The 14796-nt window shown below is 41.4% G+C and overlaps 1 protein-coding gene across 5 annotated transcripts in view; it reads left to right on the top strand.

The window, feature by feature from the left end:
* Window positions 1–9647, top strand: part of ANO10 (anoctamin 10) — a 257628-nt gene extending 247981 nt beyond the window's left edge. For all 5 annotated transcript variants that reach the window (XM_073333329.1, XM_073333328.1, XM_073333325.1 and 2 more), the window contains one exon: window positions 8759–9647. In XM_073333329.1, coding sequence (XP_073189430.1) covers window positions 8759–8821 — 63 coding nt within the window. In that variant the 3' untranslated portion in view covers window positions 8822–9647. The remainder of the gene's footprint in view (window positions 1–8758) is intronic.
* The last annotated feature ends 5149 nt before the right edge of the window (window positions 9648–14796 follow it).

Here is a 14796-nt window from a genome sequence, read left to right as displayed (position 1 = left end):
CCACAGCATTGCGGGATAGCTACTGTTCCATTCAGATTTATTCTTAGACTTTTTATTGTTCATAAAACATATAGGGCAGTAGGAGTCTATCAAGTTTCATTCCAGGCGCAGGCATGCATTATCCTGCTATTGGCAGGCATGTAGATTTCGCTGATATTTCTCAGTTACCTGCAAAAGTCACAAGCCCTAGAATCTACCTCTACTGTTACTGTGCACCATCACATGAATGTCACATGAACATTTTCTTTCCCCTTCCATTTTCATATTGTAAATATGAAACAAATCAAGAAATAATTTAGCACGCAGTCCTATATAAAAATAAAAACAGTAAACTCAAATGAAGGAATTTTAGTTGGCTAGTAGAAGAAAAGCAAACGAAGAAGTGGCTGGTTAGAGGCATGTACTCTGTACTTACTTTAGTACATATTTCCGTATCTACTTATTTGTATATGTGGTTTTGTGCTGAAAAATATTTATTTGGTGCATCGATGAAGTCTAGTTTCAGCTCAGCAGTTTGATTTTCTTCTTTCTCGCTATTTCAGGTAATTTTATCTTCTTTTCCACATTTAGCTGCTGAACTGTTGTCTGAGGCCCCTTTTTCTCTGTTTAAATGTGTAAGATCCGGTAGCAATAACTGTAGGAGATCTGACTACAGTATAGATTATGAACATAAGAGCAAAAAGAAAATTGGAAAATGTAATGTTGCTATGAAGCATAACATAGCTATGGCATAGAGCTCAACAAATGCACAAGGGCAATATCATTATGTGTAAGTGGAAAAAACAGAGGTAATACATACAAAATGCATCCGAACATTCTGAAGAAAATGTCAACTGTGGTTTGTAAAACCACACAGAAACGTTGAGGATGGTTTATCAGAGCATACTAAGTGTGTGAAAAATATGTGATGTGAACATCGACAAATATAGAAGCCCATTATACAAAGGTCACAGATTTCCTGTATTTGTAATGCAGTTAGTCAAAGAATAGCACAAAGAGCTCTATAATGGTGGTCTAATGAGACTACAGATCCCATTGTATTCCATCTTGATCAAGATATGCTGCTTTACAGCAAGATAGGGAGTTTGCACATTGGGACCTGTTATTTCTAGGATCTGCACTTTGATATTAAAGATAAAGGTGGCTGCAATCCATTCATAACATGCAAATTAAGGGTAAGTTTCGATTGAAGCCTTTAGTGGGGAAAGTCTGGACACTACTGTAATAAAATGCCCTGCAGCTCCATTTTTTTTCTTTAATCCAGGTTTATAATGTGATTGTGCCTTTCTTTGTATTTGCTTATATCTGTAACTATCACCCTTTTGCCAACATACTGTATTGTTTTGAGTATTAAATTATACAATTTAAAAGCCCCTTATTTCAGGGTCAGCTATAATCAAATACAACTGGCACCTTTGCCTAAAAGCATCAAGATTTTTATGTTCATATGATGATGATTGCAAACAGATATTGGAAGTATGCTGATCTCCGCACTTTCACACTTTTTTGAGGGGGAAGGTGGTTCATTCAAATTCACAAGATTATTAGTGAGTCAATTAGTGATCCTGGAGGAGAAAAGATTTTTTTAGTACTAAAACAATCTTGCAAGCCAAGCACTTCCCCTCCCCCAAGCCTTTTCAGTTGGCCTAAAGAAAAAATGGATTCATGGCTAGAGGAAAATTAAACATTACAGCATTATTTAAAACACCAGGTAAAAAATTAACTCTGCGGACTCTTTTTGTACCGTGTCAGCATTTCTGTCTGTAATTTAATTAAATACAGTTTTTAAAGTTTTTGGATTTAGCCACAAAGTTCTTGGATCTTTGCTGAGTAGAGAAGGAAGGAAAAGATTACATAGCAGAGTATCACACCTTGAGCAATGATGATTCCATGGAGTGATAAACTTGGTCTATTTTTATGTTTTCCTTTAAAATATTCATGGAAATGTAATGCTTGAGAAATGTGCCAAATTTGCAGTCTCCCGGACTTAAATACTTTCTTTGTCCATACAACAGTTACAGTATAAGCTGAAGTATTGCAAACTTCCTCTCTCACCCTTCCTTGAAGGACTATGTCTATGGTTGAGAAGGGAGTTGGGCCTTCACACTGGTCTTTGGCTTCTCTGTTGAGACTGCCAACAAAGCTAAGAGAGAGAGACAAGGTAAATGAGCTAATATTTTTTATTGGGCCAACTTGAAAGTTGCTCCAATAAAAGATTTTGCCACACCTACCTTGACTTTCTCATATCCTGGAAGCAGCATGGCTGCAACACTGCAAACAACAAAGCTAAGATGAGCTGTGGTTTTGGGGCTGTAATCAAGTATCAGGAGCACAGAACTGAAACTGAGAACCATCAAGGTATTTCAGATAGTCCATTTAACAGCCATCAGATTAGCAGCTATTAACTATTTGAGCAGAGGTACATTTTAAAAGCTCACGATTTTTAAGTCATCAAGCGTGATGGCATCTTCTCAATGATAGGAATCTGCTGTTCAGTCAAACTTGGAACTGCTGGATTTTTCCATGTTTTCCAAGTCTCAGAAATGGGCAAGAAGTTCCTCCCCATTAACCCCCTGTGCAGTCTGCCTGCCTGCTTGCCTGTGCTCTCAGTGAACTTTATTGATATTGCTCCCCTGTCTTCTGTGGCCATGCTCAGAGGCAGAGGTTTCTTCACTAGCTCTCTGAGGGCTCTTTTCCTCTGGATTTTTTTCCATCTTCTGCATCTATTGCAGGTTGGTCTCCACCTGGCAGGGAGAGGGTGTTTGGGGAACACTTTGAGGAAATCCTGGATTAGACAAAAGGCTCCTTTTCTTGCATCCATCACCCTGCCTCCCCCAAGGAGCTTCCATAGTTTTGTTTGGGGGGGGTTATAATTAATAGATACCTGAATTAATTTTCCCCCAGCATAGTTCCTGCACTGTCTCAGTTCCTCTTCAGTAGCATGTCTCAGGTCAGTCAGCAGGGGAACAGATATGTGCAATGAAGGACCCCTGGCAAGCTACCACAGTGGCCAGTTTCTGGTGCCCACGGTGTTTCAGCGAGAGCTTGTTCCCTGCCTTGTTTCCCCAGCCAGTCAACATCAACTGAGAGGTCTCCCTGCCCAGGAAGATTCCTCTCAAGCCACAAATGATCCCCTACCCCAGTTCTCTGAGTCTGAGCTGGTAAAACACAACTCAACCCAAAATGACGTGAAGATCCTGGCTTTACCAGAACATCATTGAACTTCAGTGTGCCCTCAGCCATCTCCCTGTAAATCCATAGGAAGTATTGGAATTGAAGTTAAGCCTCCCTGATAGCTACGGAATATATAAAGAGGTGGTGGCAGAGGTGGTACTGTATCTTAGATCAGAAGAGCTGAAGTCCCCATTTTGAAATGAGTTTTCAGCTAAGTTTAGGATGTAGGTCCAGAACTGGATAAAGACTTCTGGATATTTTTTTTCATCAGAGAAACTAGAGTCAATAATGCTGAGAATTTAAGAAAATCACTCCAGTGTAAGTGAATTAGTTTTGAGTTTGGTGAGTCATGAATTGGGTGGAATTACTGTTCTCTGTATCTTTCTGATGCTTTTACATTAGAGATAGAAGTCACTTTAATTAAGTTGCCGTTAGTTTTAATGAGGCATTTATTTAAATAAATGAATCAGCAAGGATACAGAAAGGGATTCTCAATCCCATCATTCAGCTATGGTCTTTCTTCCACAGTTGCTAGGGGAAAACAAATAAATATTTGTACAGCAAACTAATTTTATTTTGCTTATAGGTTGGATGGAAATGCAGATAGCAATTTAAAAAATACATTTACTGTAGTTAGCTTATACCATGCTAAGCATATTTGGACTGCAGGCAGGCAAAGACAAGAGGCAAAGTTTGAATGTTCTTCTGTATTAAATAAATCCTGGCATCCCAATTTTGTTGGATAGAATGTGAACTAAAATTTCAGTGTCATAGAGTTTAAGGCCAGAAGGGACCACCAGATCATCTAATCTGACCTCCTGTATATCACAGGCTACTAAATACCACCAGCACAAAAGCGCTAAACTCATCAGCTGAAATTAGACCAAAGTATTACAGCCTTCTGGAGACTATTGTCTGCCACAGGCAGAGAGGGAGAGACTGAGATGTACCAATGCCTGAGGACCCTGCACTGGAGGCACTGATTTCATGAGATGTATCCAGATGATACTAGCAAGTGATCTATGCCCCATGTCATGAAAAGGAAGGTGGAAAAACCCCAAGATACCTGCCAATCTGACATGGGGGAAAATTCCTTCTGGATCCCAAATATGGTGATCATGATCAGTTAGATCCCAAGCACATGAGCAAGACACACCAGCCAAGCATCTGAGAAAGAGAATACTCAGTGCCACCTCATAGCACCAGGCCACCCTGTCCAGTGTCCCATCCCGCTGTGGCCATCTCTAAAGCTTCAGAGAAAGAAGACCAAAAAAAAAAATTCAGAACACCTCCGGGGTTCCCTTCCTGAACCCTACAGGTGATGGGCTGAAGCCCTGAAGCATGAGATTTTAGGAACATAAAACATGAACCAGAAAGAACTCCCAGGGCCAGCCCAGCCCTCTACCACTGTAGGAAAATCCATCATACCAGCGGTTCCCAAACTTGTTCCGCCGCTTGTGCAGGGAAAGCCCCTGCCAGGCTGGGCTGGTTTGTTTACCTGCCATGTCCGCAGGTTCGGCCAATCGCTGCTCCAGGCCAATGGGAGTTGCTGGAAGCGGCATGCGCCAAGGGACGTACTGGCCACCACATCTAGCAGCTCCCATTGGCCTGGAGCAGCGAACCGCGGCCACTGGGAGCTGCGATCGGCCGAACCTGCAGACACAGCAGGTAAACAAACCAGCCCGGCCCAGCAGGGGCTTTCCGTGCACAAGAGGCAGAACAAGTTTGGGAACAACTGCATCATACAATCCCTCATAAATTTATCAAGCTCTATTTTAAGATTAATTAAATCATTTCCATCCTACCCGTCATCACAATCAGTTGTTCTTGTGCCAGCATAGTTGTTTAGTTTAAATAGTAGTTCTTTCTCCATGGTATTTACCCCTCCTCCCACACCCTGTATGTGTTTATAGAGAGCAATCATATCTCCTCTCAGCCTTTGTTTTGCTAAGTTAAACAAACCAAGTTGTTTTAGTCTCCGCTGGTAATCAGGCTCTCCATTCCCCTGATCATCCTGCATGTGTTTCAGTTTAAATTTCTCTTTGCTGAACATGGATAACCAGAACTGTACACAATATTCCAAATTAGGTCTTATCAGTGCCTTGTACTGTGGGACTAGCATTTCCCTATCTCTACTGGGAATATATTGCTTTCTGCATCCTAGGATTGCATTTCCTTTTTCACAACCATATCACATTGGTGGCTCATAGTCATCTTGTCATCAACTAACACACCTAGGTCTCTCCTCTCCTCTTTCATTTTCAACTGACGAGTCCACAGCTTCGAGCAGAAATGTTTTCATTGTGCTTTTTATACACACATGCAATTTATTCATTTCCAATTTTTGTGATAGTACTGTTATACACTTAGTTATATGTTCTCCTGTCTTTATACCACTCTATACATATTTGATAAAATCAAACTTTTTTTATTTTAAATAGGAAAACAGCTTAAACTTTAGGACATTGGCATTTGCAAAACACTCACTCATTGAACGATTAGGCAAGTGCATGGCTAGGTAATCTGCATGGCTAGGTAATCTTTTAGAGATTGTGTAAAAGTTACTTTGTCATGGAATTGCTTTCTGTATTTTAATGTTCAGGTCTCTTTCTCTTTCCCTGTCTGTAGAATCATCTAGAATTAAGTCATGCTAAATTCAAGACTGTGAACTCTTGAATTCTAAAAATGCCACTCAATACAACTAGCTTCTCCCCTTTCCTCCCTCCTCACGTTTAGGTTCACCGCAATCTGTTCTCTTTGCTTTGACTATATCTTTCAATCCCCTTTCTCTCCAAAGAATAGCGAGTTATTTCTTACTTGTTTCAATGTATCTTTATGGCATTTATTCTCAATATTCACTGCCTTAGTATACGTGCACAAATTCTATTTTTTCTAATATTGTGAGACCTTTACCTGTTAACTGCAGGTGGTAGGTGAACAGTTCCTTTGGCTCAGCTTCATCCAGTCTCTTTCTGCTTCCACAGACTCTTGAATGATCATACAGTCTTCTTACTGAGAAGCTGCACATAATGACTTCAACTTCCCTCAGCAGATATTTTTGATGCCCAGCATCCTTGCTTCATGTTGAGCCCTCTCCGGTAATGGAGACAAAACCTTAACTGTAGCTTCAGGAATAACACACATCACCACCACTGCCCTCTTTCCAGATTTTATTTTTACCAGGGAGTAAATTAATCTATTTTAGCAGCAGATTGCCTGGCAAAGAAAAGGAACTGAATAAAATGAAGTTTAACACTCTCTTCCAAGGGACTTTGGGAGCCCCCCAACGATAGTGATGCATTGAGCAGTAGGGTCTCTCAAAAGCCTGACAGTAGAAATAAAAAATTAAAAAAAAATTAACTTCAATAATTTTACGAGAAAAACATACAATACAATATTCAAGACATTTCAGTACAGTAAAATTTATATTCAGTAGGGCTCGCTATTTCCTCTTTAACACCTGCAGGACTACCTGGTCAGAAGGCGGATGCTTAGTCTACAGGCAAATTCCATTCACATTTTTGAAATGGAGCATGTAATGACCAAGAATATGAATATGTCCAAGTAATTTAATTTTTCCATCCTATATAAAATTACTTTGTTACAATTCGTCTTCATGGTCACCATTTTACATACCTGAAAATATGGCCCAGGAAGAAGCATCACATAACTATCAAAACAAATGGAAAAGAAATAAGTTTTTGACCCTGTGATACCAAGGCTGCATGTTTGGGTTCCTAAATGTGGGAGATTTCTTCATGAATTATGTTCATCCAAAGCTACCCCTCTCGCTACACTCCTGATATCGGCATGCTCTCTGGCCTCTCATCACAGGATATGATGACTATGTGAACACAAACAATACAGTCATCAGCTTTAATGCACGCAGACAGAAGAAGAGGTAGAACTAAGGGACTTCTGATAACAGTGATAGGAATGCCAGATTACATAGGTTAGTTGTGTGCACATTTAGATTGTATCTGGTCATGCCATTAAAATATTCATATAAAATATAAATAACATATCTGTAATCTCTATTGGCCCTCTGGAGAACAAGGAGTTCAAAGGAGGATGGGGGGGTGGTTTTACGGGTTAGTTTAGGGAGGGAGGTTCCATGCGGTAGAGGTTACATGGGAGAAAGAAGAAAGACGTTTGTGGGAGAAGTGAACAAATAGGCAATCAAAGACAGCATGGAGTCAGGATGCAAGGGCCAGGCTTGCTCATGGGAGGAGGAGACCTAGGAGCACAGTTAGGTCTTGTTAGCAGCAGCCCTACTGGCAGCTTAGTGTGCATGTTCCCAGGGTTCTGAGCTATCAGCAGGCAGAGGTGCTAGCCTGGCAATTCCACGAAAATAGTAACTTTAATAAATTAAACTGACAAGCTTTCAAGCAACACAATCTCTTTACCATGCTACAGAAAACAGAACATGGATGAGTTGTACAATGGGCAACAAATGTTGAAATGTATGGTACACTTGCAGTGCCTAGTTACTGTGTCATTCCTCATTTTCACTATACAGAATGCCAGAAATACTACAGGTGAAGTAAATATTATGGTGTGGTACATAACAAGATTTTAACTATGTTTATTATAGATATGTGAGCAGGTTGAAACCTTGTTATTAAATATAGGAACACAGTAGATCTAAGACCTACTTTCCAAAAAAGTTAGGTGCAGTTGAGAGACAGCTTTTTAAAAAAAATTAATTAGTTTAATTGGAAAGAGGTTCTATTAGACAGCTTCACCACCTATTTTAATTTTTCAAAGAAAGGCCATAAAATGACACCCTAAAAGGCTAATGCATTCTCCAAGAATAAACACCTCTAAAATTAAAAAATATATAGTTTTATAGATGTGTGATTTACCAATACCTCCATGAAATATTTTTGATAGACTTTATAGCAAAGAGAAGTTAATCAATCTGAAATGCTAGTTCAAAACGTCAGTGAAATTATAAATGGCAGGTAAATATTAGAATTGTATTTAACTCCTCACATAGTCCTTTCGAAAACAAGGCCAGTTATTAAAAGAATAGATTTAATTTTATATACTCTTCCAGTGTTGCAACTTGCAGCCTTACTAATCTACATGCGGTACCTCTAGGGCTCAGTAACTCCATTTGAAGGAGTTTGCTTATGTCCATAGACCTGTATAAGTATTGTTCATCATGCAAGCAATTAACATATAATCTGAACTGTCAGTCTCTATGTCTTTTAGTGAGAAAGACAAGGTGGGTGAGGTAATATCTTTTATTGGACCAACTTTTCTTGGTAAGACAAGATACACTTTCAGCCTAACAGAGTGCTTCTTCAGATCTCGAAAGACAGGCAGTTACCAAATAAAAACTGTCTGTTCCTGTCTCTCGCTTGTAAAATTCAGGCATGCTGTAAGCTCAGTGTGTTTTCACTTTTTTTACAAAGGAATGTTTGAATTAATTTAAAATTATTTCTTGTCATTTTAAACATTATTTGATTAGATTCAAAGTGATACTTTTTTCAGTTCTACCTTTGGATTCCATTGTTTTGTTCACTTTATTTAAACTATGCTGCAACAAGTGTGTGATACCATTTTTTTTCCCTCACAGCAAATGAAACTTGCAGCTGAGTCATTGAAGGAGGAAACACATGGAGAAAAGAAGATGAACTGAGCATTAGCATGTGAACATGCTTTTAAAGTATTTACTGTATTTGCACTCTACAATGTATTACTCAATAGATAGTATCTATTATCTGTACTTGGTCATCAAGACTGATTACTTGACACAATGAAAAATGGTTTCCCTTTTCCTTTTCCTCTTCATTTCTTATCGAGTATTCAACAGTTGTCCAGTGAGACAGAATATAGAGCATCACTCCAGTTTATGCTAGGTCTGGTTGAAATATGTCATAACCAACTGTACATTATATCAAAATTATATTAAACAGATCTTTAAGAGTAGGTATCCTGATGCTAAATGTAGTCGGGATCTGCAGCTTGTCAAGAGAAGGTGTATTAGAACTTAATTTTTAGTGTACCATTCCTTATGCTTGTTAACCATTTTTGTCCTTGTAGTAGAATAGTTAATCATTTCCAAAGGCATATCTTTTTTCAAAGACAGCTTATTATACACTGTTCACAGCATTTACTAGGAAATTAATCTAAATTTTGTTTATTATATAGTGTGATGTCTGATTTTTTTCCATAGAACCAATCACAAAACTAGTTATTTGGAAATGTATACTATAAAATGAGATTACAATATGTTCATTTTATAAAGAATCTCAATTAAATTATTTTCAGAAGCTGTTAAGAAAGCATTTGGCATGAAACAGGGATTGTTGATTAGTAGTTTATGAAGATGAATGGTGATTGTGCATTCTTTTAATTCAACATTAACTCTGATTACCATTTGGTGGTTCTTCAGAACAATAGTCCTGTATTAATGGATCTTTTTTGTTAACTGAAATGATAGTAACAGAGCTATTAAAATGAACACTACATGATTGTATGTCTGATACTTTCACACATGTACTGAGATATTTGACTCTTTCTTGCATATCATGAAAATGTAATACTCCTATTTTTAAATTGTTTTCTGATGGTAATAAGCTCAAAATCTATATTTCTAGGTCATGTGGCCTCAAGTCAATTTGTTTTCTGTTGATATTCAACTTTCATCTCTGTCAGAGCGAACTTCCCTGGATGTGAAATACTTTTGTGTTAGCTATGCAATCCTATTTGGATAGATCTGATGAAGATAATTGCACTGACTTGGATATATTTCAAAATTCTACCACAAGAGAACCTGTCACCTGAATACTTCATTACACAGCAAACTTTTACATTTGTAAGTAAAGAGATACTTGTGACAAAGGGTACTCATCACAGAATAACACAGTTAAGCTAACATATAGTCTTCTGTATGGAGTTTAAAGTTTTGATTTTTGGATCTGTAAAGTGCTAAATGACCTGAGACAACTCTTCTCTCCCTCTGTTTTCCTGCCACAGCTGTGATCAGTGGAAGCTGGCATATAAGAGAGAGAACTGCTGGCAGGGTGTTCTCCATGAAGACCCTTCAGCTATGGAATTCATTCCCCACTTTGGTCTAAAATAGCCCAGATCTATTAAGGTTTTTGGTATGTGCAAAGCCAAGCTCTTTGAACGAACATTTGGGGGAGAGTTGAAGATCTAAGGGATAGATCTCTTTTGTGAATGTTAATAATGTGTAATTTTGTTTTGGAATATGTTCCTGTGAGTGGTGGTTTGTTGGCAATTTGTTGTTGACTTGAGGGATATGATAGAGGTATATAAAATTATGAGTGGTGTGGAGAAAGTGAATAACCCTTTCACATAACACAAGAACCTGGGGTCACCCTATGAAATTAATAGCAGGTTTAAAACCAACAAAGGAAACAACACAGTCAACCTGTGGAACTCATTCCCAGGGTAAGTTGTGAAGGCCAAAAGTAAAGTGGATTCACAAAAGAATTACATGTGTTCAATGAGGATAGATCTATCAGTGGCTACTACTCAAGATGGTCAGAGGTGCAATCATATTCTCTGCATGTCCCAAAGCTTCTGGCTGCCAGATGCTGGGCCTGGATGATGGGATGGATCACTTGATAATTCCCCCATTCTTTTCATTCCCTTTGAAGCATCTGGCATTGACCATTGTCGGAAAACAGGATACTGGGTTAGATGAATCATTGGTCTGACCAAGTATGGCCGTTCTTTTGTTCTTATTTATATTACCTTCATTGCATAGGGATTGCATTTTTCATTGATGACAAGGGTGCCTAAAGTGTGGCATAGGCATTTTTATGGTAGTTAAATGCATGCAGAGTGGAAAGAGATATAGTAAATACCATCAGAAACACATACTCTCCAGCCTGTGTTACCAAGAAACTAACCAAATGGAGACTAAGCTCCTGCATTGCTATTAGAGAAAGGGAGAAGAGGAATGGGGAAACTATGAGTATGAGGCTCTGACATGAAACATTAATGTACTTTTTTCATATAGCTTTTAAGTAGGAATTGGGTGAAGTACTGAGTGTCTTGGGAAATTATTGCAACAATAAAATTAGTGCCTTGATCAGAGGCTGGTGTACTCCATAGCACAATGGAACCAAATTCTGTAGCAAGAACCCTTAAATTCCATTACAGCGTTAACTACTTCTTCAAGTAGATGCAGACACGTATTCTACTTAGGTGTGTGCATGCCCAGCATGCTGGAGCTGGAGACTTTTGCCTAGCAGTATCCATAGAGGGGCGACACTCGCGCCTAATGGTTTTGGCCACTCCCCTGGCCCCGGCCCCCCCTCCATTCCTTTTCACCACCCATGGCTGGAGTCGGAGCTCTATGTGGTTATAGTCTCACAACCCTTGCATTTAGTCTCAGCCTAGTTCATTGTATATAATTAGTTAGTGTGTGTTAGTAGTCAGTAGATAGTGTTAGCTGCTAGATAGTGTTCCTGAGTGATGCCTTCACTGGGGTTTAAACATTGTCTGTCGTGTGAAGGAGCGATACTGAAGAGTGCTTGCTCTCTCTTGGTGAGGCCCACCTCAAAGAGCGTTGTTCAATCTGCAAATCATTCAGGAAGCAGACTCAGGTGATGTGGAACTTTCAACTCAAGCAGCACCTGCTTGAACAGGCCACATGGCCTGATCTGGTAATGAGGCTCTACTTGGGCCGAAGATCGCCCTTGGGCTCAGAGAGCTCTGCCACTTTTTGTTCCGGGGCAGGCACCTCTCTAAAGAGGCTAAGGACCCGTTCTCTGTCCTCGGGACCGAGGAAAAGGTCTCATAAGTCCAATCAGGAAGACTCCAGGACATAGGACGACTCCTCTTCCTCCCCCAGGAAAAGGGTGGGCCGGACTAGGACTGGTTCTGGAACATGGGATGGCACGTGCTCCCCTCTCTGTGGTGGGGAAGGAGACAGTACCGGAATCAGTATGAGGGACCTCGGCACCAAGACCTTCTTTGGCCCTGCTGTATTCAATGCTGCAGATGCTCCCATGGCAGCTTTCACCTCCCTCAATGTTGATGCACTTGGGTGCTCCAGTACCACTGTTTACACCGGGACCATCACTGCCTGCAGCACTGACATGCTTGATACTGATGGTACCAGCTTCATCGGGGCAATGGATGAATTGGGCCACGTATTGGCTCCCTAGGGCATCGCTCCGCCCATGTCTCTGAGATCCTGGGGCTTTTCTGAGTCAGGGTTGTCATCTTCCCACTCCATATCACCTGGTGAGCTCTGAGGGCCGCCAGTGGACCAGTATGGCTCCCAGGGTTGGCATGCACCTCATGGCTGGGACGGAGGTCTTTGCCCTGGCCCCTACTGGCCACCAATCTGCTACAAGTATCTGTGGCCTCCTTGGACTCAGTAGGATGCTCCATGCTTGTGGAGATCCCACTCCTCATCTCATTCAAAGCTGGAGTTACCCACCAGGTTGACAATGGTTACAGTGGGTCAGCTGCAAGCCCAGGCATAGGTGGTCTTCCTCCCTGCAGAGCCGCTGGTGTCCTCCCTTCCGGGTTCTTCATCCAGAGAGCAAGAGCCAGTTGTGGCTCAAATGAGAGCCTCACCCTCATCACCAGATAATGCCATGCTGCCTGGTTTGTCCTCTGCATCTATTCCAGAGGACTTTAAGGCATACCAGGACATTTTACACCATGTAGCCACATTTCTCTACATCCAGGAGAACACAAACTGGTAGACATTCTACAGCCCGCCATCCCTGGGAGAGTGGCCCTCCCAATTAATGATGTGTTCCTTGAGCTGGCGAGAGCCCCGTTAAGTACACCAGCCTCGGTACCACTGGTGACTAAGCGCATGGAAAAGTGGTACTTCATTCACATGAGGGATTTGAAGAGTTTATTCACATCCAGCCCCAAATTCCCTGTTGTAACGGTGGTGAATGACAGGCCCGGTAGGGTAGGTTGAAGTCTCTGTCCAAGGACAGAGACTTCAAGTGGTTGGATGTTCTGGGCAGAAAGAGCTATACCTCATCATCCCTACAGATAAGGATTGCGAATCAACAAGCTTTGCTGTCCAAGTATGATTTTCTGAATTGGTCAGCCATGTCTAAATTCGTGGACCAGTTGTCTGAGGCCTCGCATGAGGAGTTTTGGACATTTGTTGCAGAAGGCTGCTTGGAGGCCAAAACATCCCTGCAGTCCACCCTTGGCGTTGCGCATATCACGGCAAGGGTGATGGCCTCAGTGTTAATTATGAGGAGGGGTTCTTGGTCGCAAAACACTCGGATAGGTTTGGATATCCAGCAAGCCACTGAGGACTTGTCCTTTGATGGACGGATGTTGTTCTTGGACAAGACAGATGACATTTTGCCCTACTTTAAGGCTTCCAGAGCTACTTTAAGATCCTTGGGTGTGTACATGCCTCCACAGGAAGACACCACTATGGGGCTCAGCAGCAGCAATATCGCCCACAGCATTCCTTGCGCAGCCTTCTCCCCCGCCACCCCCACTTCCCAAAAGCAGTGGGACTACCCTAGAAAAAGGGATAGATCCCACAAGAGGAAGCAGTTGGGCTCAGGCTTTGGGTACCCTCCCCCGGCACCTGCTAAGCACCCATTTTGACTCCTTAGTTCAAAGCAGTGGTCCAGTCATTTCTCCACCATCTTTGTCCCCCTGTCCTTTTGGGGACAAGCTGCCCCATTTTTACAATGCTTGGGAATTAATTACCTCTGATAGCTGCGTCCTAGACATTGTCAGATCGGCCACACAATCCAGTTCCTTTCCATGCCTGCTCCCCACCTCTCCTCCCTGTCCCTTTTCAGGGACCGCTCTCACAAGATGCTGCTTATTGAGCAAATCAGGTCTCTGCTGACATGGGTAATGGATATCAGGAACGGCTGCAGCCACAGCTTCTACTCCCGGTACTTCCTGATACCAAAAATCAAGGGCGGGATAAGATCCATCCTCAACCTTTGTGGCATCAACGAGTTCATCAAATACACGAGGTTCTGCATGATCCACTTTTATTGGTTGTCCTCCCCATGCTGTCTCATAACGACTGGTTTGCTGCTCTGGACCTCCAGGCAATTCTACTAAGCCACAAGAAGTTACTTTGTTTTGTGGTAAAAGAACATCACTCAGTATATGCTTCTCCCATTCGGCCTCTCTTCTGCCCACCGAGTCTTCACCTAATGCGTGGCTGTGGTCCTGGCATATCTCAGGAGGAAAGGAATTCACAACTTCCTTGATGATTGGTTACTCGGGGGTGGCTCCACAAAGGAGGTTCTTGCCGACATCAACATCATGTTGTGTTTGCTTGACCATCCCAAAGTTTTTATCCAAAATGGTCTCTCAGTTTCATCTGACTCAGGCAATGTATTTACCTGTGTTTTCCCCTAAACCACACTCTTCCTCGGAAGAACAGTGCCTCCATCTAGCCAGGACTAAACCATTTTGTGCTTCACTTCGCTTGCTCGTGTCATTTGTGGACTGCATGAAGGGGCAAGTGATCTCTGCACAGACCATCTCTAGATGGATAACATCCTGAATCAAGACTGCATATGAGATAGCTTTGGCTACACCTTCTCAGCGAATACGGGCTCACCCCATGAGGGTACAAGCAACATTGATAGCATTCCTCAGTGACATTTCCATACTGGA

The sequence above is a fragment of the Lepidochelys kempii genome, chromosome 2, assembly GCF_965140285.1.
Source record: "Lepidochelys kempii isolate rLepKem1 chromosome 2, rLepKem1.hap1, whole genome shotgun sequence".
NCBI classification, from domain to species: domain Eukaryota; kingdom Metazoa; phylum Chordata; order Testudines; family Cheloniidae; genus Lepidochelys; species Lepidochelys kempii.
Note: the sequence above shows the minus strand (reverse complement) of the source record. Positions and strands in the feature narration are given on the sequence as shown.